This window comes from Macrosteles quadrilineatus, unplaced genomic scaffold, assembly GCF_028750875.1.
Source record: "Macrosteles quadrilineatus isolate MER2022 unplaced genomic scaffold, UCM_ALF_1.0 Scaffold_3__2_contigs__length_128488019, whole genome shotgun sequence".
Classification (NCBI taxonomy): domain Eukaryota; kingdom Metazoa; phylum Arthropoda; class Insecta; order Hemiptera; family Cicadellidae; genus Macrosteles; species Macrosteles quadrilineatus.
The window spans coordinates 121,349,800-121,372,916 of record NW_026542596.1 but is presented as its reverse complement, the minus strand read 5'-3'; the positions used below and the strand labels follow the sequence as shown (position 1 = coordinate 121,372,916).

Genomic DNA, 23,117 nt, shown 5'->3' with positions numbered 1-23,117 from the left:
TAACTAATCTAATTAAAAATCAATTCAAACAAATGGAAAATTGCTTGGTTGGCAGGTTTGCTGCAGCGGGGTTTTTTATAATTTAACTTGCACTTTTTAAAGCTAGTATTAATTTTTACTACTAAATTTCGACTCCCTAACCCCCCCCCCCCATTCATCCCTCTCTACAATTCATTATTATTTCTGGTAAAAATACCTAGCTGATCTCCCATCTCATATGATATGGAATAGTGGATGATGATGATAAATTACTCACTTAGTGATAGTTTCAACCCCACCCGTGAAAAAACGAATGTTTACCCCTTTCAAAGTAGTCAAACCTGATACTCTTCCATGACTATTTGCCCTAGAATCGTTGTATTCAATATTCGATTCCGCCGAGTTGGACGTCGGAGTTAGAAAGTACAGTACAGTGAGTGTACACGGTAGTAGGCATGCGATCGCTCGTGCCGGTGCCTTGTGCTAACTGCATCGCTATCTCAGGATATGTAAATCAACTGCTGAATATAGCGGCAATGACCTGGACACGCTACTTGCCGTTCCTTTCCTCTGCGAACGCCAAACCTCGCTACAAGGTTCAATATTGAATGTCTTGGACGGTGAAATAAATTATTGAACACACTTTTCAGCAGTGTTTGTAAATCACGATTTATTTGGTTTTGGTTTTTTCTACCTACTCAAAATCGGCATTGACAACTTTCTCGTTTCGTGAGACTAGAGAGCACCTACTGAAGAGTAAAATGTAAATGTGGCTTTTTGATACAAGTTTCGATCAATTTTTAAAATACGATCACATAATCGTTCAATATACCACACCACTATGTATTCCGAATTTGTTCGTAAACACAGTTGAAGTTTTAAGTTGTGTCTTAATTCTTGCTTAACATAACCCAACCCAATTTAAATATTCAAGCAGGGTGGGTTATTATAACGTTTAAAATAAAAAATAAAAAAAAACAAAAAAACATAAAGGCCCGGTGAAGTCTGCGAATCTTGTCAAGGATTAGGTTGTCTTGGCTTAGATTAGGTTAGAACCAATCACATAATTTAAAACTTCAATTGTGTTTTGTTACATACAGATAGTGGTAGTGAACTAACGGAAAAGTTCCAATTCCAAATAGGACAGAGATTTTGCTATTTAAAAATAGTATGACTTTTGTTAGATTTATGTCTGTTAAAAAATGAACAAACTGTTTTTACTCAATTTTATTGTTGACTAGTGCAATGACGACGGTTACATGATCACGGTGGCATTGTATCAACAGCATCGCGGAGGACATCGAGGAATCGCTTCAGGAGGCACTGGATAATCACAATCGCACAGATTCAGTTTCGGCGCGAACGGACATTCCGGGAGTTCCGTCTCCTCGGTCAGTCGCTTCTTGCTCAACTCTTTCTCCTTCTTGGACCTCATGGGGACCCGGATGTGCAGCGAGTGTCCTCGGATCTCCGCCACTATCTCCTTGTAGTTCCCCGGCTCCTCTGGCTGTGGTGGTGGTGGTGGAGGGAGGAGTGCTGGAGGGTAACACATCGGGTTCATGATGGGTCGGTCAACCCAATCACCGTACGGGCTAAGTTGATCAGGAGTGGGTTGTCGTGGAGGTACGTAGTTCGGGTCCACCTCGATCTTCGGTCTTTTAGTCGTATCCCCGGGGATCTCCACGACTTCCTTAGCTTCCGTTCCTTTGAACATGAACGCGTCCTTGGCGCCCACTTGGAACTGCGTCACGATCAGCGGACCGAAACACGAGAGTCGTACGAGTACTGAGATCGCTCCGATCTTTTTGATGCTCTCGTCCAACAACTCGTATGTTCCATGGTCCGTCTTCGCCACTGGAAGGTCTGAATCTGCGCTGGATTTTAAGATTGCCGCGAAACTACGGTCGAGGTCGATTATGGAAGTTCCGATCATGATTTTGCTCGTTGATCTGTCTTCGAGTTTCCTCAGTACCTTTAAAATCAAATTAAATCATCTTTAGGTACCGGATCACACCAATGGTATAGATAACAATAAAAAAATGTTCCCAAATTAATTATGTAGCCTAAATGAAATCATCTCAGCAATGGATTCTAAATTGAACATCTTAAAAACTATTACCGGTACGGTACCGAATTATCTGGCTCTTAATTTATAGGGGAATCCATGTTTACAGACGTTATCCCCGCATAAGGTGGGGTTTCTTCTTATTCAATCTATGTCTATATTTTTCATTTTATTTTATTTTACATTACATACCAGTGACAGAACCATTCATTTTTGTTTCTGGTGTTAATATGTACTGTATTAGTTCTGTTTTAAGTGAATCAATAATTTGAAACAAAAATATAGAAAGTATAAACTGATAGAATACCTAGTTAAAATATACTCTGTTCGATTGATCTTGTCATTAAGTTGAACATGATACTGGCTCTTTAAAGGAATTTTCATTAGGTCCATGACAGACGTGCCTCCTAACACTAAGTTCATTTTGTGGGATTGTAAAAATAAATTTACTCTAGCAATTCGATTATACATAACGTTTTAGGGCGTCCCTAAATTAATTTGACTTATTCAACATGTTATACCTTTACGTGGACGTAGAAGTTGGAGGGTATATTTTCGGAGCTGAGTGAGAACATGCATGATTTGCCGCTCTTGAAGGGAATCTCGAGATCGTCGGAGGTGCTGCGGCGTGGCGGAGACTTGTAGAAATCCTCTTCGCACAACATCAGTGGAGGATTGTCTAGGAACTGGAACATAATACAAGTCTCTCGTAGCTTGGACTTGGTGTCGACATCCAAGTCTAGGCTGGAGGTGGAGATGTACACGCTGTCGACAAACACCTCAACCAGGAACAGTTTTTCGTAGTCGTACGCCATTATAACTCTGAATTTTGATACGAAATAATTTAGATGTAGGGAAGGAATGGAGATAAATATTTACACTAATTTAGAATTCCAATATTGATGTTTGCATGTCCGGACAGCTGATTTGTAATTATTTTCCACTTCGGTGGCTAAGTTTGTCAGCGTTTAATAATCATCAATACATTCCATTTTATACTGATGAATGGATTATAATCACATTCGATTCGTTCTATCGCGAAAACTCTGTTAATCAATTTTAGTCTATGGTTATTCTGCTGGATCAAGGTACTTAACAATTGGGGTTTCACCAGTTATTAGCGAATTTCCCATATAGGGAATAAGCTATTACCGTAGTACTCATGGTAAGACCTGGACCCGGGACCGATTTACTTTTTCGTCTTGAGGTCTTAGAGGCCAAAAATACCATCCGTTCAAATTCATATATATATATGTCCGTTAGCACGATAACTCGAGCAAAAATGATCCGATTTTGATGAAATTTGGTATAAACGTGTAAACCTACATTCATTCGAACGAGTTCGCGAACCAGCATGATCGGACCATGGGAACGGGGGCTTATGGGGGTATTATGGGGTAAAAATAGGGGTTTCCCATTTTTGACCCTAAAAACACAACATTTCACAATTTCTTTCCAAACCATTTTGTAAAGCTTAAAAAAACAAATAATTTAGTATATTGAAGCATAATTAATTGTGTGCCTAATGGTTACGGAGAAAAAATTCCCTTGTTATTCTTATGGAGATTAAGTCGACTGTTGTAATTTGCTTGTTTATGAACATATTTTGATCGAATTTGTAAAATACTTTAATTTCTTACTAAACTATTAACATTTTACAACAAAAAACGCCTTTTTACCCTCCCTGTTGCAGCAAACCTAAGTACTCGTTTAATTAATTCTATTTAAATAGGGAATAAATGTGATATTTTTAAGGATGCATTTTAGTGTAAATCCAATCAGGCAAATGGAAATTCGCTTAGTCTGCAGGTTTGCTGCGGCGGGGGTTTTAGTTTGAATGTTAGGGGAAACATTGTATTTATTCTGCTTTAGGTCGTTATTTCACTATAATACAACCAAGTATGCGTTGTGTGAATTCGGGACTCAACAGATTATTAAAATATCTCTAAAACACTAAATTATTGGGGGCATGTATATTTTTCTTAGCGTGTAATCTTTGTAGTGATAAGTATCAATATACAGTATATTATTATGGTTTGTATAAAATCAGCTCACGAGCTTCGAAACGAAAATAAAATTCAACGTGAACGTATCATTATCATTACTATCAATTGAGATGGGGGCGCCACCTTGGTGCGCATTTTAACCAAATACGAGTAAACGATTAGTGTAGAATAGAGTAAGATTATCTATGTAGCATTGTTAAAATTAGCTGTTCCATTAGCCTGGTCCCCTTCATATCATAACATATCTTTATAGTAACCACTTACTGGTAAATAATAATACTAGAATTTATCATTTTCCTGTATTTTTATGTGAATCAAACGACAAACAATGGGGATACTATTATTAACTCCAGGGAGTGTCTGTCTGTCTAAAAACATACAAATAAAACAAAAATTTTATGTAGAATTCTAATGTCAAGCAGTCGTAGTAGCAACAACAGTTATTTACGGCGTTTCTTCCCATTTTATTCCGACAATCCCCGAGTTCAATATAAAAGCTACTGTTTTATGACGGTTGAACATCCCACAAGGTATAGCAGTTTCAGTTCCTTCCTACCTTTGTCGATCTAGCAGTCAGGAACGTTGGATTCGAAGCACTGCAGTGCGCTTTTACCATCTGCAACCAAACTGTATTCTTAACTCAACTTTAACTGCAGCGCTCGTGTTTTATTTTAACAGCACGCAACTACTTGCAGATTATCCCTGCATGTTGATAAGTCTTATACAGTCGTTTTGTGTTTTAAAAAGTGTATAGAATTTGTATAAAAACATTTAAAAGATGTGGAGTTTAACAATTTTACCACTTTACCGAAGGTGCGATGCGTTTTACAAAGTTTATATATTGCTCAAATTATCATCTACATCAAAGCTTGAGATACTCGTCAAGGACCAATAACATGAATCAGCATTTACACAGTAATAATTGCTATGTACACACCATTACCATTTTCTACACAAAATAGTTATTTTGTTCGATTGTGTTATATGGTATAAAATTTTACGAGAGCAGATTTTAAAACACATATTCAAGTGCGGTGTTGCTGTGGTACATATTCGTTTGTTTAAGACGCCGTTCCCAAGCCTGCTGGAACTGAGAGACAAGTGTTGTTTTATTTCGTTTACGAGTGAACCGGTTCGCCCAACGTCTTCTTGAGTTTCTCTTAGAGAATTATTTGACTCTGTGACGTAATTTTCCTGGCGGACGACAAGAGGTAAATTACGCCACCGGTAAGGAAACGAGATCCCAGGATTCGCCCTAGTCTGGTCGCGGGGAGTTTCCCAGGAGTCGATAGTGATTCGGATAGCCTAACTTTGATAGCCCTGGTTGTCAGAGCTCGAGACGAACGTTGCGGGTTACTAAACACCCTACTCGAAATCACCACTCTAGCCTAGGGCTTGTGGGGAAATAAATAATTTTGACTTGACTCTGTGGGCAAATATCTAAATGACACACTACTAGCTAACTTAACAAATCAACAAGTAAGCTAAGTAGGCACTCCGCTTACCTACGGAGTTACGTCGTCACCCTGAAACAAACAAGGTTAGTACAAGATAGGCCTAACCTAGCCTAACTCCCACAGAGTCTGAATTTACTAGACAAGAAAACGAGTTGGCTTAAGTTGTCCAAGTGAGACACGAAACGGGAGAAAAACTGAAACTAAAAATAAAACTGCTTCAAGAGCTGATACGAAAAAAGAAAAACTAAAACTTCAACTTCCCCACGTGTTCAACTTAAGCAAACTTCTGCAATAATTATCAAGCAGAAACCTGTCTGCTGGGGCCAACTTCGGGGCGTTCGGGAGCTTTATAAAGGGGTTCAAGAATTTAAAAAGAAAGTCCCAGATATGGATTACGAAACGTTAATCGAAATGATCTGTCACCAACTCCGATACTTTAATTAAATGAGTTGGTTAAAGCGTATGACGAGGTCTGCGAATCAGGCCTAGCCTAGGAACTTCGACAAAGTTCTGCCGAAACACAAGTGACAAAAGAAAAACCTAAGTAGTCTTAGTTTTACACAACTTACCAAACGAAGTAATACTACTGTAAAACACTTTTAGCACACTCGATGCACCACGAACTTAATGTAGGCGAACTTTAAGCGACGAACGAAAAAGAACAAAAACTCTTCAAATCGAAGACGAAAAGACGTATCAGCGAATCCTTCAAAAGCCGGGAATACGAATGACCAAAACTTCACAAAACTTCTTCTTACTTCACCTTCGTCTCAGAATCGAGACGAAAGTTAAAACGATTCCTGATTGGTCAACGAGTTACCGAAACAAAAAAAAAACTGGCAGCGAAGGCAGGCGCATGGCAGCTTTAACAGGCTTACAGCCGCGTACCGCTCAAAGGTGACCTCGCTGCTCATCTTCTCTCCCGTAGCCCGGCCTCAGATGCAGTCGAACAGCCAAACAACCAAACTGACACCAACGTCGTCTGCGGTCTTGGAATTGGAGGTTAGGTACGACGTCAGTTTAGTGTCGCGACTAGGCTTACTCAACAGCTTATGTTTAGCTGTTTAATGTTCGTGGTCTAGATCGTTATATTTTTACCCCCCTACCCATTTGACTCGTTACACCCCCTCCACACTTCGGAACCAAAAAAAAGAAAACCGAGAAAAGAAAAAAAAACTGTTGAACTTTCCTGTAGATGGCACCACAGTAGGATCGTGGTTAAGGATGTTGACGACGAAAAGCGGACGAACCTAGAAATGAGGTAGACAGTCTGAGGCCTAATCGCCTCAGAGGTCTAGACGGAAATGACTCGGAGCGAAGAAAACCGAAGATGGTGGGGTTGACGAAGGTAGGGTAGTACGGATTTATCACCCCTGGCAGGGGTTATTCTGCGGGTTCTATTAGCACCACCTCCCAGGTGGTTATTAGGAGTCGACGGCCCCTACAACTGCCCAGGGCGGTTTAGCGGGGTCGATTGCCTCCTTGCTGCTGGAAGCGCCGCCTCAGCTCCGGCAGTCGGCCTCGGACGACTCGCAGCACCTGGCTCGGTCGCAGCCGCACGTATCGGTCGCCTCCCAGCATAATTCTCCAGCGTTTGTTGCGCCGCTGCTCCGGTGTGAGCTGGTTGTAGGCGGCTACCAGCCGTAGTAGGACTGCCCGGGACAGCGGAAGGGCGTTCCCGGTGACCGTCTCTTCGGGCTCTGTCCGGCGAACAGGGGCTCGGGCCAGGCCACTCGGTCGAGCTGGTTCCCAGATGATGGGGGACGGTCTGCGGCGCGCTGGGCCCGCTCCGGCTCCAGCTGGTGCTTCTCCCAGACGGGGGCGGCGAGGAGGGGAGTCGCGACGGCGACGCTCGGGCAGGCGACGAGTCGGCAAGACAAGACGTGGGCGAGGCAGTGCGGCGGGGCCAGGATGGCGACTGGGTGGCGAGGCGGGACGGCAGCTATGACGGGATGAAGAGACGGGACGGCAGCTATGACGGGATGAAGAGACGGGACGGCAGCGACGATGGGGCGGAGAGGCAGGACGGCGAGGATGACGGGGCGGGGAGGCAGGGCGGTGATGACGACGAGACGGAGAGGTGGGGCGGCGATGATGACGAGATGGGGAGGCGGGGCGACGAGGAGGACGAGATGGAGAGGCGGGGCGACGATGAGGACGAGGTGGAGAGGCGGGGCGACGAGGAGGACGAGATGGAGAGGCGGGGCGACGATGAGGACGAGGTGGAGAGGCGGGGCGACGAGGAGGACGAGATGGAGAGGCGGGGCGACGATGAGGACGAGGTGGAGAGGCGGGGCGACGAGGAGGACGAGATGGAGAGGCGGGGCGACGATGAGGACGAGGTGGAGAGGCGGGGCGACGAGGAGGACGAGATGGAGAGGCGGGGCGACGATGAGGACGAGGTGGAGAGGCGGGGCGACGATGAGGACGAGGTGGAGAGGCGGGGCGACGAGGAGGACGAGATGGAGAGGCGGGGCGACGATGAGGACGAGGTGGAGAGGCGGGGCGACGAGGAGGACGAGATGGAGAGGCGGGGCGACGATGAGGACGGGGCGGAGAAATCTGAATCCGCCGCCGAGGTGACGAAGCGAACCGGACTCGGAGCGGAGGCGACGCAGCCGGCGGAGAGACGACGGCCGGCTGGGGAACCACCGTCGGCGAGGTCGGTCGGTCGGGCTGAGGAGACGGCTCCATGGCCCGTGGCGATGATCGGGCCGGGACCTCCCCCTCCTCGAGGTCTGAGCATTCCAGGTCGAGGACGTCCCCGGGGTCCACCCGGAAAGGCCAGGACCAGTTGGCTGCCAGGAAGTCCCCGATCTCCTGGTCCAGCACCATGTCCTCGGGGTCGAGGATGTCTCGGCTCGGCGTAGACGGGCGGGGATCGGATGCCATCGTACCTACCCAACAAAACCAGAACTAAGCGGGACCACGCAAGCTAGGTACTACAAGCTAGGTACTACAAGCTAGGTACAGGTGCTACAAGCTAGGTACAGGCGCTACAAGCTAGGTACAAGCACTACAAAGCTAGAAGGGAAATCAGTTAAGGGATAAGGTAGGCTATATTAGTATATAAGAGTAAAATAAAGCGTCACTACAGAGTTAGTTAGTAGCCACAACTAAGCTCCACCACCTTACCACTAAACGCGCGCACAGAAAGGTTTTAGGTCTTTGGCATGGACCACATGCACCGCCGCGGAGTCCTCATCACGCACCTCGTAAAGGTTAGTTCCCCGACAGCCAACAACTGTGCAGGGGCCGCGATATTTCGGCGCTAACTTCCCGACAATCGCGTCGGCAGCTGAAGACAATACGTGAAGTCGTCGCATCACTCGCGCGCCAACTTCGTGCGTCACCTCCCTACGACGGAGGTTATAATAGGTTGATTGCCTTTCGTAGGCGGCCTTGAGGTTCTTGCGTGTCTGCGCGATCAGACGCTGAAACTCATCCAGTCGTTTGCGATGGGTCTCGCTTAACGAGGGACTTTGGTGAGTTTCGGACACCTCAAACGAAGGGCCACGGACGGCACAGGGAGGTTTCAGTTCGCGACCAAAACACAGCATCGCAGGAGTGAATCCAGTAGAGTCGTGGACAGCTGTGTTCAAGGCGTACTGAAACTCCACCAGGTGGTTGTCCCAAGACCTATGGTTGCCTTTTACGAACTGTGCAATCATGGTCTTCACCACCCGGTTTTGCCTCTCGACTGGGTTCGACTGCGGGCTGTAGGGGGCCGTCGTCTGCAGCGTGATGCCCCACTCAGCAGCCAGTTCTCGAACCAGTTTACCGACGAACTGCGTGCCGTTGTCCGTAATCAACACATCCGGAGCTCCATGTCGAAGTAGGATAGCCTTCAGCTTTGTCACCACATTCTTTGCGGTTGCAGACGCAATGGAGGCGAGTTCCGTCCATTTGCTGAAGGTATCCTGCACCACGAGCAGAAATCGCTGACCCCGTTGTGATCTAGGCAATGGGCCTACCAGGTCAGCAGACACTGCGTACCACGGCCCTTGGGGTTGTCGGAAGTACATTTTCCCAGCTGGTTTCGTTTGGGGTACTTTATAGGCCTGGCATTGGGCGCAAGACCGTACATAGGCCTTCACCTCACGACGCCAGTTAGGCCAAAAGTACTCCCCACCAACTCGGGCTAACGTTTTCTTCACCCCAAGATGTCCTGCCGTAGCCGTGTCGTGGTTTTCGTGCAGCACCACGGATACTTGGTCGCTTGGCACACACACCCTCCATGTCGTAGGTCGATCCTTCCTCGAGACTGCACGGTACAGCTTACCGTCGCGAAGCTGGTATCTCGAGTATCGCCCAGGGTGTTCGCTGACCAGATTGCAAAGGCGGTCATACCAAGCACTGTGGCTGCCCGGCGGGTTACCATCGTTGTCCACGTCGGAAGATGGGTCGTCAGTCTCCTGCTGCGTCGGACCAGGAGCTTCGTGATCGATAACGTCACCCGCCGGATCATCGCCGAGTGAAGGTTCGTCACCTTCAGCATCGGTTAGGCGTCGTAACCGCAACTGTTTCCTAGCACCGCGTCTGGTTAAAACTCCGACCTCAAACGTAGGTTGATCGGGTTCACCAGACGAGCTGGGCACTTCAGGGACCGGCTGACGAGACAGGGCATCGGCCACTCTGTTCGCTGTCCCCTTGCGGTACCTTATCTCGAAGTCGAATTGCTGCAACTCCATAACCCACCGAGCCAGGCGCCCACTAGGCTCACTGAGCTTAAGCAGCCATTTTAGGGCGACATGGTCGGTTATCGCAATGAAGTGGTAGCCTTCGAGATAAGCCTTGAATTTCCGAACAGCCCACACGAGAGCGAGACACTCCTTCTCGGTAGTTGTGTAGTTCTGTTCGGCCTCAGAGAGTAGCCTACTGGCATACGCAACGACCACTTCTCGGTCGTTTACACTCTGAGTTAACGCTGCTCCCAGGCCATAATTCGAGGCGTCGACCTGGAGCACGAAGGGTTGGCTGAAGTCGGGACAGGCGAGAATCGGGGCCGTCACCAAGGCGTGCTTCAGAGCTTCGAATGCCTTAGTTTGTTCGGGTCCCCAGAGCCACTTGGCGTTCTTCTTCAGCAAACCTCGAAGCGGAATGGTTACTGAAGCGAACTTCTCGACGAATCGCCGATACCACGACGCAAGGCCTAGGAAACTGCGAAGTCCCTTGACGTTCGTGGGTGCGGGGAAATCCTGAATGGCGCGGACCTTCTCAGGATCCGTGGCAATTCCATCTTGGCTCACGATGTGTCCCAAATACTTCAGCTCCCTACGGGCGAAGTGACACTTCTCGGGGTTTAAACGAAGGCCCGCCTCGCGTAGGCGGCGAAAAACAACCCCTAGAAGTTCTAGATGTTCCTCGAAAGACGTCGACACCACCACAAGGTCATCAAGGTACGCGAAGACCTTCGGCTCCAGCTCAGGCCCGATGACTCTATCCAGAAGGCGCTGGAAGGTGGCACCGGCAGAGTGTAGGCCAAACGGCATGACCTTGAACTGAAAAAGGCCTAGGCCTGGCACAGTGAAGGCGGTCACGGGGCGACTGTCGACGGCCAATGGCACTTGCCAGTAGCCTTGCTTCAGGTCCAAGGTACTAATAAACTTGGCCTGCCGGAGCTTCTCAAGGATGGCGTTAATCCTAGGCAGAGGATAGGCGTCCTTGATCGAGGAGTCGTTCACCCTGCGCATGTCGATGCAAAAGCGGTATTTTCCAGTCGACTTCCGGATCAACACGATCGGAGAGCTCCATGGACTCTCGGATGGTTCGATTACACCATCCTTCAACATGGCAGCTACTTCATCGTTGATGACCGCTTGCATTGCAGGGTTACGAGGGTAGTGGCGCTGTTTGATCGGGACTGCGTTTGGTTTGAGCCGGATGACATGCTCAGTCAACGCCGTAGGTCCCACAACAGCATCGAAGAGAGGAAGTTCTTTCTCGAGAAAATTCTTGAGATGTTGTTCTTCCTTAGACGTCAGCGGTTCCAGTGTGCCCGTCGCACAAGGAAGGGTCGTGGTCGTGTCGAACGTGCCATCGTTGTTGACGTTAATTCGTATGAGGTTAAGGTCTCGAATACACCTCATACCTAATACGACGTCCGTAGTGAGCCCCGGCACGAAATAGGCTCCGAGTATGAGGTTTTCACCTAAGATCTGGGCCGGGATGTGGTACTTCGTCTCAATCCGACAACGTGTACCATCAGCCATCCTCAGGTCCGCCGAAGATATCTCAGGTTTTACCCCACACTCGTCGAAGTGACGAACAACCTCATCCCCGACGAGGTTTACAACTGCTCCGGTATCCAACAGAGCTTGGAATCTCTTTCCCAGGAGCAAGGTGTCGATAAAAGGTCGGATGTCGGTTGACTCAGATGATTTTCCAGCCGACACGTACGAGGTGCTCACGTAATTGAGCTCGGTAGAGGTCGTAGGCTGCTGCGCTGTGGGCTCAAGTGACCTCACAATGCCTGAGCCCGATTCGGTAAAGGCCCTTACGTACTGGAGCCATGAGCTCCATTCTTCGGAGGTAGTGCGGCCACGGGACGTGGGCTCAGGCGACCTCCGGCGGTCTGAGTCCGTCTGGCGTTTCCCGCGCGACAACCGCAGCTCGTAGTGGCCACTCCGACTTGTTTGCAGTAGTAGCACCGCAACACCTTCGGTCGATCGCAATCTCGGAAGACATGCCCACGTGCATCACAATTCCAGCAGACTGGAGGGTTGCGGTTACTCGATGGTCGGGATGGATTCGTAGACGGTAGGCCCCGGTTTCCATTATTAGGAACGGTGGCTGTCGTATGCTTTGGCTGGTTACCCCCACTCCTTGCAGGGTAATCACCAGTGCGGCCGGTCTTGGGCGAGGTAGGTTGCGGTTTACGGTCGGGCTCAGAATAGTCCATCACCGCAACATCGACGAAACGGTCCATTCGACGCCTGGGCGTGTAGGCCGTCTCAGGCACCAATGCTTGAGCGACCGGAGGGGGAGGGCGGAACAGCTTACGCTCCCGTAGCAGCTCCTCGTATTCGTCGGCTCGCTCGATGAGGTCGGGTAGCGTGACAAAGTCATGACGTCGTATCATGAACTTGTATTCCGGCCTCATGTTCAAGTACACCAGGTCGATAGTTTCCTGGTTAGAGAAAGTGCCGCTCCGTCGGATCAGGGTTGTCAGGGCAATCACAAAATCTTTAAATGCCTCTGTTTCACCCTGAGTGCGCTTCCGTATCTCTTCATCCAAGTGGCGATGATAGCCAGCAGGGAAGAACTGGACCTCGAATGCCCGCCTAAAGTCGAGGAAGGAACGCCACATCATTTTGTTGTTCCTGTACCAGAGGAGAGCTTGGCCATGTAGAAGCGAAGGCAAAGCCTTCAAAACGTCCTCTGGCGACAGAGAGTAGGCCTCGCGCAGCTCCTCTAGACGCTCCAGAAACGAAACCGCATCTCGTCTGCCGTCGAAGCGCAAGTTCCACTTCCGGACCTTGTCACAGAGGGCGGACGACGTTTTAGCAACGTCATCAGGTCGGTCATCACTCCGTAGGACATACGAAGACCGGACACCTCCACATCCATCCCTTGGCCGAGACGGGACTGTGTATCGGGAGGTTAGCGGGTCGATCCCGTGGACTGGAAGCTCGGCGTAGTCCTCCTCACGTCGTGAGCCCCGCTGTTCGAGGTTCAACACCTCGGCTAACGTGTGCTCTAGGCTGCGCATGTCAGCATTGGGCGATAGGCCGAGCATCTGCCGCATGCGGTCCAAAGTGTGACGTACCGGATCGGCATCAGAATTTTCCGGGAGCGAAGACCTCGGAGCGAAGTCGAAGGCATGTCGAGCGTCAGTCAAGTTCTCCAGTCCTGCGAGTGAGGGTTCATGTGATGCCGAGGTGACCGCAGCAGGTGGGCTCTGACGCTGGAATGTAGCAGGGGGTAGGCCTACGAGTCCATAGGTACCGGGTGGTCTCCACGCAGTAGGCTGAGGCATTGACCCCGTTCGGTAGTCGAAAGGCGATGGGCGTGGAGTAGGCTCCTGCATCGAACTCCGGGCCTGGTTATCTAACACCTGGCCAGTCGTAAACACCTCCTCCTGGGAGGTTGGAGAAGACGGTGCACCAGCGTTGCTTCGCCAGTACGTGCAGAGACGTTTGCGCATTTCTGCCAGTGTACCATGTGATGGCAATTGGTGTCGCGCCATCTCCACCATCAACTGTTGCTTTGACAGCTCATGTATCCAGCCGACACGTGGATCATCCGTTGGGTAGAGCGGAGCAGTATAGCCGGTCGAGGTCACCGGTCGTGTGTACACCGTTGACGTAGTAGTAACTGTTGATGCACACGAGCAGGTAGGGATAACCGATGACGTAGTCACCACGGCCCCAGCCATGGTTAGAACTCCTGGCGTCGTTGTCAAAATTTCAGGGAGTGAGTTAGGCATAGCTGCAAAGTATTAGTGCACAACAAGACAAACAAATTGCAAAAATAGTTTAAAAGGCTGAAATTGATTAACAATTATGAAAATCCACAATAGGCCTATTTAAATTCAGGCCTAACGTTAAACAGCACTAAATAAGTCCAAACAAGACAACTTTAAAAAAAATTTTTTTTTTTTTTTTTTTTTTACCAACCTAAGTCCCAACTAGGTACTCAAAACCCAGAAAATTTGTTAAAATAGGACCAAGTCCAAACTGCTCCAAAATCCAATAATAAAAGGCTAAAATGCAATAGGCTACTATAAAGTAAACGTTTTACCTAAAATAAATAGGCTATCACACAAATAGGCTAAAATATTTAACGCTAAACACCAATAGGCCTAGGCTAGCAATAGGCTACAATGACGAAACCAGAAAATATGTAGGCCTAAGCTACCTAATAAACTAGAAATGCTAAGCTAGACCGTTAACGTAGAATAAAAAATAACAGTAGGCCTAGGCGAATACTTGAAAGGCTAGAGCGGTTAACGTAGGCTAAAATCTTACAACTCGACGTCAGCTGCTACAGCGATCTTAGCTTGAGCTCACCAAGTACTATCAGACTATCCAATCACTGGTCCAACTGCTTCGGGCGCCATTTATGTGACGTAATTTTCCTGGCGGACGACAAGAGGTAAATTACGCCACCGGTAAGGAAACGAGATCCCAGGATTCGCCCTAGTCTGGTCGCGGGGAGTTTCCCAGGAGTCGATAGTGATTCGGATAGCCTAACTTTGATAGCCCTGGTTGTCAGAGCTCGAGACGAACGTTGCGGGTTACTAAACACCCTACTCGAAATCACCACTCTAGCCTAGGGCTTGTGGGGAAATAAATAATTTTGACTTGACTCTGTGGGCAAATATCTAAATGACACACTACTAGCTAACTTAACAAATCAACAAGTAAGCTAAGTAGGCACTCCGCTTACCTACGGAGTTACGTCGTCACCCTGAAACAAACAAGGTTAGTACAAGATAGGCCTAACCTAGCCTAACTCCCACAGAGTCTGAATTTACTAGACAAGAAAACGAGTTGGCTTAAGTTGTCCAAGTGAGACACGAAACGGGAGAAAAACTGAAACTAAAAATAAAACTGCTTCAAGAGCTGATACGAAAAAAGAAAAACTAAAACTTCAACTTCCCCACGTGTTCAACTTAAGCAAACTTCTGCAATAATTATCAAGCAGAAACCTGTCTGCTGGGGCCAACTTCGGGGCGTTCGGGAGCTTTATAAAGGGGTTCAAGAATTTAAAAAGAAAGTCCCAGATATGGATTACGAAACGTTAATCGAAATGATCTGTCACCAACTCCGATACTTTAATTAAATGAGTTGGTTAAAGCGTATGACGAGGTCTGCGAATCAGGCCTAGCCTAGGAACTTCGACAAAGTTCTGCCGAAACACAAGTGACAAAAGAAAAACCTAAGTAGTCTTAGTTTTACACAACTTACCAAACGAAGTAATACTACTGTAAAACACTTTTAGCACACTCGATGCACCACGAACTTAATGTAGGCGAACTTTAAGCGACGAACGAAAAAGAACAAAAACTCTTCAAATCGAAGACGAAAAGACGTATCAGCGAATCCTTCAAAAGCCGGGAATACGAATGACCAAAACTTCACAAAACTTCTTCTTACTTCACCTTCGTCTCAGAATCGAGACGAAAGTTAAAACGATTCCTGATTGGTCAACGAGTTACCGAAACAAAAAAAAAACTGGCAGCGAAGGCAGGCGCATGGCAGCTTTAACAGGCTTACAGCCGCGTACCGCTCAAAGGTGACCTCGCTGCTCATCTTCTCTCCCGTAGCCCGGCCTCAGATGCAGTCGAACAGCCAAACAACCAAACTGACACCAACGTCGTCTGCGGTCTTGGAATTGGAGGTTAGGTACGACGTCAGTTTAGTGTCGCGACTAGGCTTACTCAACAGCTTATGTTTAGCTGTTTAATGTTCGTGGTCTAGATCGTTATATTTTTACCCCCCTACCCATTTGACTCGTTACAACTCCATATTTGTATCCTTCTGGAAACAAACCTATGAATAAAAATTTTGGTTCTCGTTGTATTATGATCGCAATTCATTACAGGTTAACTAGTAAAAGTTGTAGAGTAGGGCTACATTCAGCTAGGATATAATAATCCATCTATACTGTACTTAACATAATACGGACTTTCTCCATATTCCCTTTTCTCCCGTCCTACTTAACCGTGTATTACGATTATGGTGATATTTTAAAGCTTATGATCTATGGGATGAATGGTAATGAAAGTTAATTTCCGTTAGGACCACCCTATCGTTTTTAAATGTATTTCTAGGGTTCACTTTAAAAAGTCCAGTGATGCTGACCAACTTAAAGGTTCAAATCTTATCTAATTCAACAGCTGGTCCATCAATAAAATGTTTAACCACAGACAGGTTGTTAACAAGAGACTGAGAAGTTGATAAATATGTATTTAAAAAAGGATATCGAACTGTGTTCGACGATTAACGTAACTTAGATAGGTAAATCACTCAATGTTGTAGATGTAATATAAACCAATTTAATTTTCTGTAAATTTGTAGTTTTATTAAACTAATCACTGTTTTAAACAAATATATTCTTTTTAAGAATATTTGTCATTGTATTGAGCTTGTTTTGCCTCGGAAACATATTTTGAACCCTATTACAATGTGCAACGGGTCCATTGAAGATTCTCATGAACGAAAAACTACAGTGCACGTTACTTTTACCGTAGTAAAGTAACACAAACCAGAAAATGTGTTTTTTTTATCGAATAATAACAGATCTAGAGTATTCGTACGGTTTTCAGTTTATGACAAGTTTGACCCAATGGCTATTAAAATCGTGACTAAACACAGCCATCTTGCTCTTGGATGATTCACGAACCTACACACCTTCATCAACATTTTGTTTGAAAACACAAAGGGCAACAATCGTGTCCGTGTAATGTGAAGTTAGTGAAAACGCCTGTTGCCAACGTTAGTAGCCATTGTTACTGTTTACAACCTAATAAATGCGTTTCTGGTTGTAGCGTTTGTCGCTTTAGGTCTTTCTTTCGGTAATTCCTAAACCTAGAACTGACTCGTGGATATTATTTTTCACTTTAGAACAGTGGCCACAGTACGAGAGTGAGTGAGTGTTTTGAGGGAAATCCGTCCGTGATGGATTGACTAAGAGGGATGGTGTGAAACAGTAGCCTTGTAGGGAATCGATCTGGCAGAGGGAGGAATGGTACGATAAATCTACAAGCTTCAGCGTTCTGAATCTGTCTCTCCGCAAGGTCACACGATCACCTGCGTAAAGTACCATCAAGACAAGATTACTTCTACTTGACTGAGTTATACCATTAAAATATGTGAGTTTGTGGAAATGTTCAGACAACTGTGTTTGGTTCGAAACTCGACCCCACTGATAATAGTTGGACTTTTACGAAAAGCCTAAAATACACACCTAAATGTGCGTAGGCTACGTAAGATTAGGGAGGCAGAGATGCGTCACACCACCGACTAACCAACACAAGTAGACTTCCCATCCCATTGTGAATTTTTAAAGCTCGTTTTTTGTATCTAGTAGTCTAGGAACTAACAATAAAATGTCATACGTTGTAAAATTTAATAGTGTAATTAATTTAGTTTCTTTCACCGCGACTCTGTGCGCAGAGGCAGCGTATTATCACTGGTACCGTACAATGTATGCGTTGTGTTGTACGGTCCACGGATATAACATGTAACTGTTCTCTCCATTAAACAATACATGCGATGATGCGAGTATGTGGTAATGCATTAATGCACCACTCTGCGGACCTTTGACAAATGTCGTCGAAATGTTTGTAAACTCTGCTATTTGTCTGCAACGAGCATTCAGGTTTATATTTGCACAGGGCTTCCAACTTACAAAACAGTTACGATGTGAGTTGTTCAATCTAAAGTTTATACGTTGTTACTAAAGAAGCTTATGTGCATGTTTTTGGTTGATTATTCGGTTTTATATTACTCTGTGTATAATTGGTTAACACATAAATTCGGACAACCGAGAAATGGTTTAGATCACCGTATCACTTTTTAAACTATTTATTTAAGTTTATATGCAGAAAATTGACGAAATATGATCGAACCAGCTACCTTCGGACTTGAATGTAAGCATTGAAATAATTTCGGTTGTGTAAATAAAATGTACTACGAGATAAACTGTTTAAAGGTGATAAACAATAAACAATGAACAATGTGTTAATAATTGCTTACCTCTTGAGCAGATCAGTAGGTATTGTTAGTTTTAATTTTACGATGCTGTGTTTTATAACGATTGAACAATCCCCCATCAGTAAACTAAATTTGGACTAGATTACAAAAAATATTTTCTTAAATCATTTATTAACTTAATTCTTCTTGTTAGTGCCTTAGCGTAGTTTGTAGGGTTTAATAATTGTTCATCAAAACAGATTATTAAATACTAACTAACATAACAGCTAAACAGTGATTTCAAGCTTTGACTATTAATACAACTTGTATCCAATAGTGAATGGTTCAAGCGTATTGTGAAGAATTCCCTCAATCTGTGTCGAACAGCTTCTCGAGTCGTAAACGAAACTCGGGCTGTAAAATTCGTAAACTAATTTTTTCTCTACTTAATCTCGTTTTGTACGGTTTTGACAGTTTTACAGAAGTTTAACAGCCGAAGTTCGCCAAGTGGCCCGGTTTATGACAGTAACGAGGCAGTTTTGTAATGTCTGTCAGATTCTCGGCGACGCGCGAAACTCTAAACAATCTGGTTCCGCATCCGGCATCGACCGTCGCCATTGTTTCATACTCCATGGAGTTGAGAAGCCTCTCGCAGTATCCCTTTTCATAGAGCAAGGAACAATGTGACAAACAGGGATCGTGTTACATGTCACATTGATCCGTGTGCATCGATCGTCCATGCTGCATGCTGCAAAAGACCACCTATAATTTTCATAGTAAAATACTTAGAAATTGTTCACTATCAAATTGTTAGGAGCATTTTGGTAGTTGTTCTTGACTTAGTTTTAGATTACAGTGTATCTGCATTTGACAAGATTCAGATTTTAACTGTTTCGGACTTGTGATTTTAAAGCTTAGTTTTAGATTACCAGTATTCGACCAAAGATTCAAATTATAATTAATTTATCGTGACCTGTTGTTTCGGACTTGTGCTTGTTATGCGTGTTTCTTTTCTGATTATGGATGGATGTAGCTTTATTGATATTGACATTCCAATAGAGTATTGCTTTGATTCACATAGCACAATCCTATTGAGGGTGCAATAAATCACACTGTTTAACCTTCACCTTTCAGGGGGTCAAATTTACCAGAGATAGTGTTACGTTTTGCCGAGTCTGGACATTCAGTCCCAGCACTAATGATAGGTTTATGTGGGACTGTTTGTCCCAAAAAGCGGATACAACTATATAGATCTCGTTAGGTTTAGTTACCTTCTGGCTGAACCACAGCTATTAGTAACACAAAGGTACTGTTCCATTGAGATCGTTGTAATTTTATTGTTGAAATGTTGTGCATCAACCGGCGGACTATCAGTTCCAGGGCTTATGTTTTACCTCACGTTTGCCTACTTTCTAGCTGTTGCTTAATGTGGATTTGTGAGGGGACTTGTTGTCCAGAAACACTCAAATATTTGACCATCAATCCTTAGAATGTTGCCAGTAGACTCTGGGATTGATTTTCCTACCACAGCTTATCAGCATTTGCACGTACTCTCGTAATTGTTATAATTATTTTCGGCACCGGTTCACTGTACATTGTCATTGGTCGCGTTACGCGTGACGTGATCAACACACGCGTGACGAGTGATGCAATGTGTCAAGCTCACGTGCTCACACTTTCTCTTCGCTCATGTCGTGACGTGATGTCCAGCAGCTTTATAGTGTGAACGGGCTTCTGTCACCTGTTATTGTAAATGTTTATTTCAGCCTGGTTTGTTTGGGAAGGAATGAGAATACAGTAAGTCGTCTTATGTTAAAATATATTCCCTTTATCTTGAATATTTATTTGAATCCATGTAAAGTCATTAAAAGTTATTACCTTCATTGAAATAAAATATTTGTGCAGTTTTTATTACAAAACAAAACAACAAAACAACAAAACAGTTATTATGTTTTTAAGGGAACGGTCCAAACTCTGGCCTTGTTCTAGCTTGACCCTGTCAACCCAATGACAAACTACATCTGGGCCCAAAATTGTTCTTGCTTTGGATTGAACCATTTTCGGATTTGAAGGCATGAACTGTGACCAATTGACCATACAATTAAATTTAACCTTAGGACTGTCTTTATCTAAAAAATAATGTTGATATAACGAGGTACTAAAGTAATTTTCAACGGAAACGGTTTTCCGGAAAGAATAGTTGTCTCTTCGCCGTGCTTGTCAGTAATCCGAATTATGTAGGCAATCTTATTCACTTCTCAGTCATTGTATGTATCTTAGTGATTTTACTTGTAATTGATCTTGTTATGTATGTTTGATTTATAGAAGTTCAGTTGTTAAACAACGATATACAGTAGGTGTAAACTGGCTAGTTACATTACTTTTTAATGTTTGATGAAGACTGCTTAAGTACAATGTTAGTTTTTTCTTCGTAGGTGCAGGACATTGTCGGGGCTAAAGGAGATGTAGCAGGCTGCACACTTGTGTACCGTAACGGTAAGTCCATCACACATTGTTATATCCTGTGCATACTGTGTGCTGTATATAGCCTCTGTCTATCTGTATATCACAACACCGCTTCCTGTCAGTCATCACACATCCTGCGGTTGACTTACCAAATAGTGACTTACTTATCAAATAGAAGTATTTAATTAGGCCATACTTTGGGCGTTCGAATAATGAGCCCGCTAAGCTAAATTCATATTTAAGATCACTTACTAAATTTTGCCTACTTTTGATTTAGAGTGGTGTTAATTTGTTCGAAAAGCTAACTTTTCCTATAATAATATCGGCATTCGAAAGTACGGTAAAACCGCGAATACTTCGAAGTTATATATGTTTTGAACTTAAATTACAACCATCTAACAATACAACAAGCTGGGTTTCTTCGAATGTTTTCAACAGTTATTCAGTGATTAAAATTAAGTTTACTGCACTTTTAAAGCAATGTGTTAGAAGTTTTTTTACAACATCAGTTGTCAACAGAAGTTTCAACATTTAGTCGCAATTTCTGGTGTAACCTCGGCTAAAGATTATTTCAGCAAAACCAAAGTGTTAATTTATTGGCGTGCTAAGTAAAAAACGTGTTTGCTCTATCAGTTTGTTTATGTTTTTATCCTAGACACATCATCTGACCAAGAAAAACTGACAATGAAAAACACAAGATTGTTTGCATCACTTATGACGACGTTTAGTGATATTTTCATTTGTCTTATCAAGATCAATGATTCGTTTATCGCTAGCAATCCAATTTGTATTTGACGTCTGTTTTTGTCTTTATAGATATAGATAATTAACACTGTTTGTTTATGTGTAAATCCTTAGCGAATGACATTACTAAACCGGGGATTTGATAATTGCGAGGTCTCGGGGCAAACCTAGACATAGCAGTGTATTTTCACACTTCTTGTGGCTTACGTCCAAAACAAACTTTGGTGACAATACTGGCAATTGTGAGTTCAATATCTTGAAGTTTAATTCACCAGATTGTTCGTAATAGTCTTCTTTAATAGATCGTGTTTAAACGTACAAAAACTGTTTGAAACTCGGTAGAAATTCTAACTGCAATAGTGACTATAAAAATCATGAGTGTTGTTAGTGTAACCAATTATCTCTGTTAAGATGGTTACTTACGTTTTTTATGTCAAAACACTCATCATTTGTTGCTGAGAAATTGTGATTGTTCTCACAAACCTCGCCATCCACTCACTGTCCAACGGTATCGGTACTCGTGATAAACTCCGACAGAGATCCAATCGGTAACAGCTATATCGACCCAAACACCTGCTTATGATGCGATAGTTTGACAAGGTTTATAAACGTGATCTAGTCACATCTGTCGATGTCGATATAGTGTATTGTTGATCTTTCGATGATTCGATAAAGTGTTATCGATATAATCGTTCTTGTACATTTTTGAAACCAAAGCTCTCTAGCTGTCGGTTTACACTTAAACCATTTATAATAGACCTATGATAAACGCTGTAGTCAGATTTAGACAGAAGGCAAATAGTGCAGTAAAAATAAGAGAAAAATTCCATAAACCTAAAAAAAATTAGCACAACCGGGGAATTTGGTACAGATGTTGGGTGTACCTTCCTTTTGAACATACTAAAAGTCCCCTAAAATTGAAGCTGTGCTACGGCCGCCATATTGGAAAATGGCGGCATATTTCTGTATTTTTCGCTATAGTGACTTTATTATTAGAGATACAGGAAAAAGCTAAATATACAAAATGTAGGTCATCTAAAAATACACAGTTTTTGTATTTACCATCTTTCTCTAGACCCAATGGTTTTTGAGTTATTTGTTATTAAGTATGGATAGTTCTTTCCATTTATCGAAAATAGGTGAAACACATGGAAATTGTCCGTTACTTTCAAGGATTATGATAATTTATCCTATTTAGTTAAATAGTGTGATACTATAAAATCTTAAAATTTAAGCTTATTTTATGAGTAAAACAACTCTGCCACAGCAAACCTGCAGACTCAGCAAATTTCCTTTTGATTGGATGTTTTATTAATAATTGTATTTAAATAAAATCAGATTCAACAGGTACCTAGGTTTGCTGCTACAGGTAGGTTATTATAGTGTGTTTTTTTTTTAGTAAAATATCAATAACTTAGTATAAAATAATTAATTTTCCAAGTTTGATCATAATAAATCTATAAACAAACAAACTGCAACAGTTAACTAATTCATAATAATAGCATGGTAGCTTAAGATTTACAATTTACAAATTTAAATATACAAATTTTGGTTGTGTTTACTAAAAATATGGCGATTATTCGTCACGATTCGAATACTAACCGAAGGGGTTTTCAAAAGGAGATGAAGCAAGTAATTTAAGTACTGTAATATTAACTCGTACCAAGTATCGGAAATATTGTATGGAGTGAGGAAATCAACCATATTTTGTAAACTACGCAATAGTCATATTAATATTTTATACTCATTTGTACCCATT

At 44.0% G+C, this 23,117-nt stretch overlaps 3 protein-coding genes across 3 annotated transcripts in view; 2 read left to right on the top strand and 1 right to left on the bottom strand.

Annotated features, from left to right (window-relative positions):
• LOC128991023 (solute carrier organic anion transporter family member 5A1-like) overlaps positions 1 to 23,117 on the top strand; it is a 90,406-nt gene that overhangs the window by 3,738 nt on the left and 63,551 nt on the right. The window contains exon 2 of the mRNA XM_054413731.1: positions 20,584 to 20,644. The gene's annotated coding sequence lies outside the window, so the exon portion shown is untranslated. The remainder of the gene's footprint in view (positions 1 to 20,583; positions 20,645 to 23,117) is intronic.
• LOC128991024 (uncharacterized) lies at positions 1,194 to 2,947 on the bottom strand. Its single transcript, XM_054413732.1, has 2 exons — positions 2,566 to 2,947; positions 1,194 to 1,951 (listed from the first exon to the last, which is right to left on the bottom strand). Exons 1-2 carry the CDS (start codon positions 2,857 to 2,859, stop codon positions 1,259 to 1,261), a joined length of 987 nt encoding a protein of 328 aa, XP_054269707.1. The 5' UTR covers positions 2,860 to 2,947; the 3' UTR covers positions 1,194 to 1,258.
• LOC128991025 (eukaryotic translation initiation factor 3 subunit A-like) lies at positions 7,322 to 9,038 on the top strand. The gene is made up of 2 exons (XM_054413734.1): positions 7,322 to 8,460; positions 8,495 to 9,038. Exon 1 carries the CDS (start codon positions 7,460 to 7,462, stop codon positions 8,375 to 8,377), a length of 918 nt encoding a protein of 305 aa, XP_054269709.1. The 5' UTR covers positions 7,322 to 7,459; the 3' UTR covers positions 8,378 to 8,460; positions 8,495 to 9,038.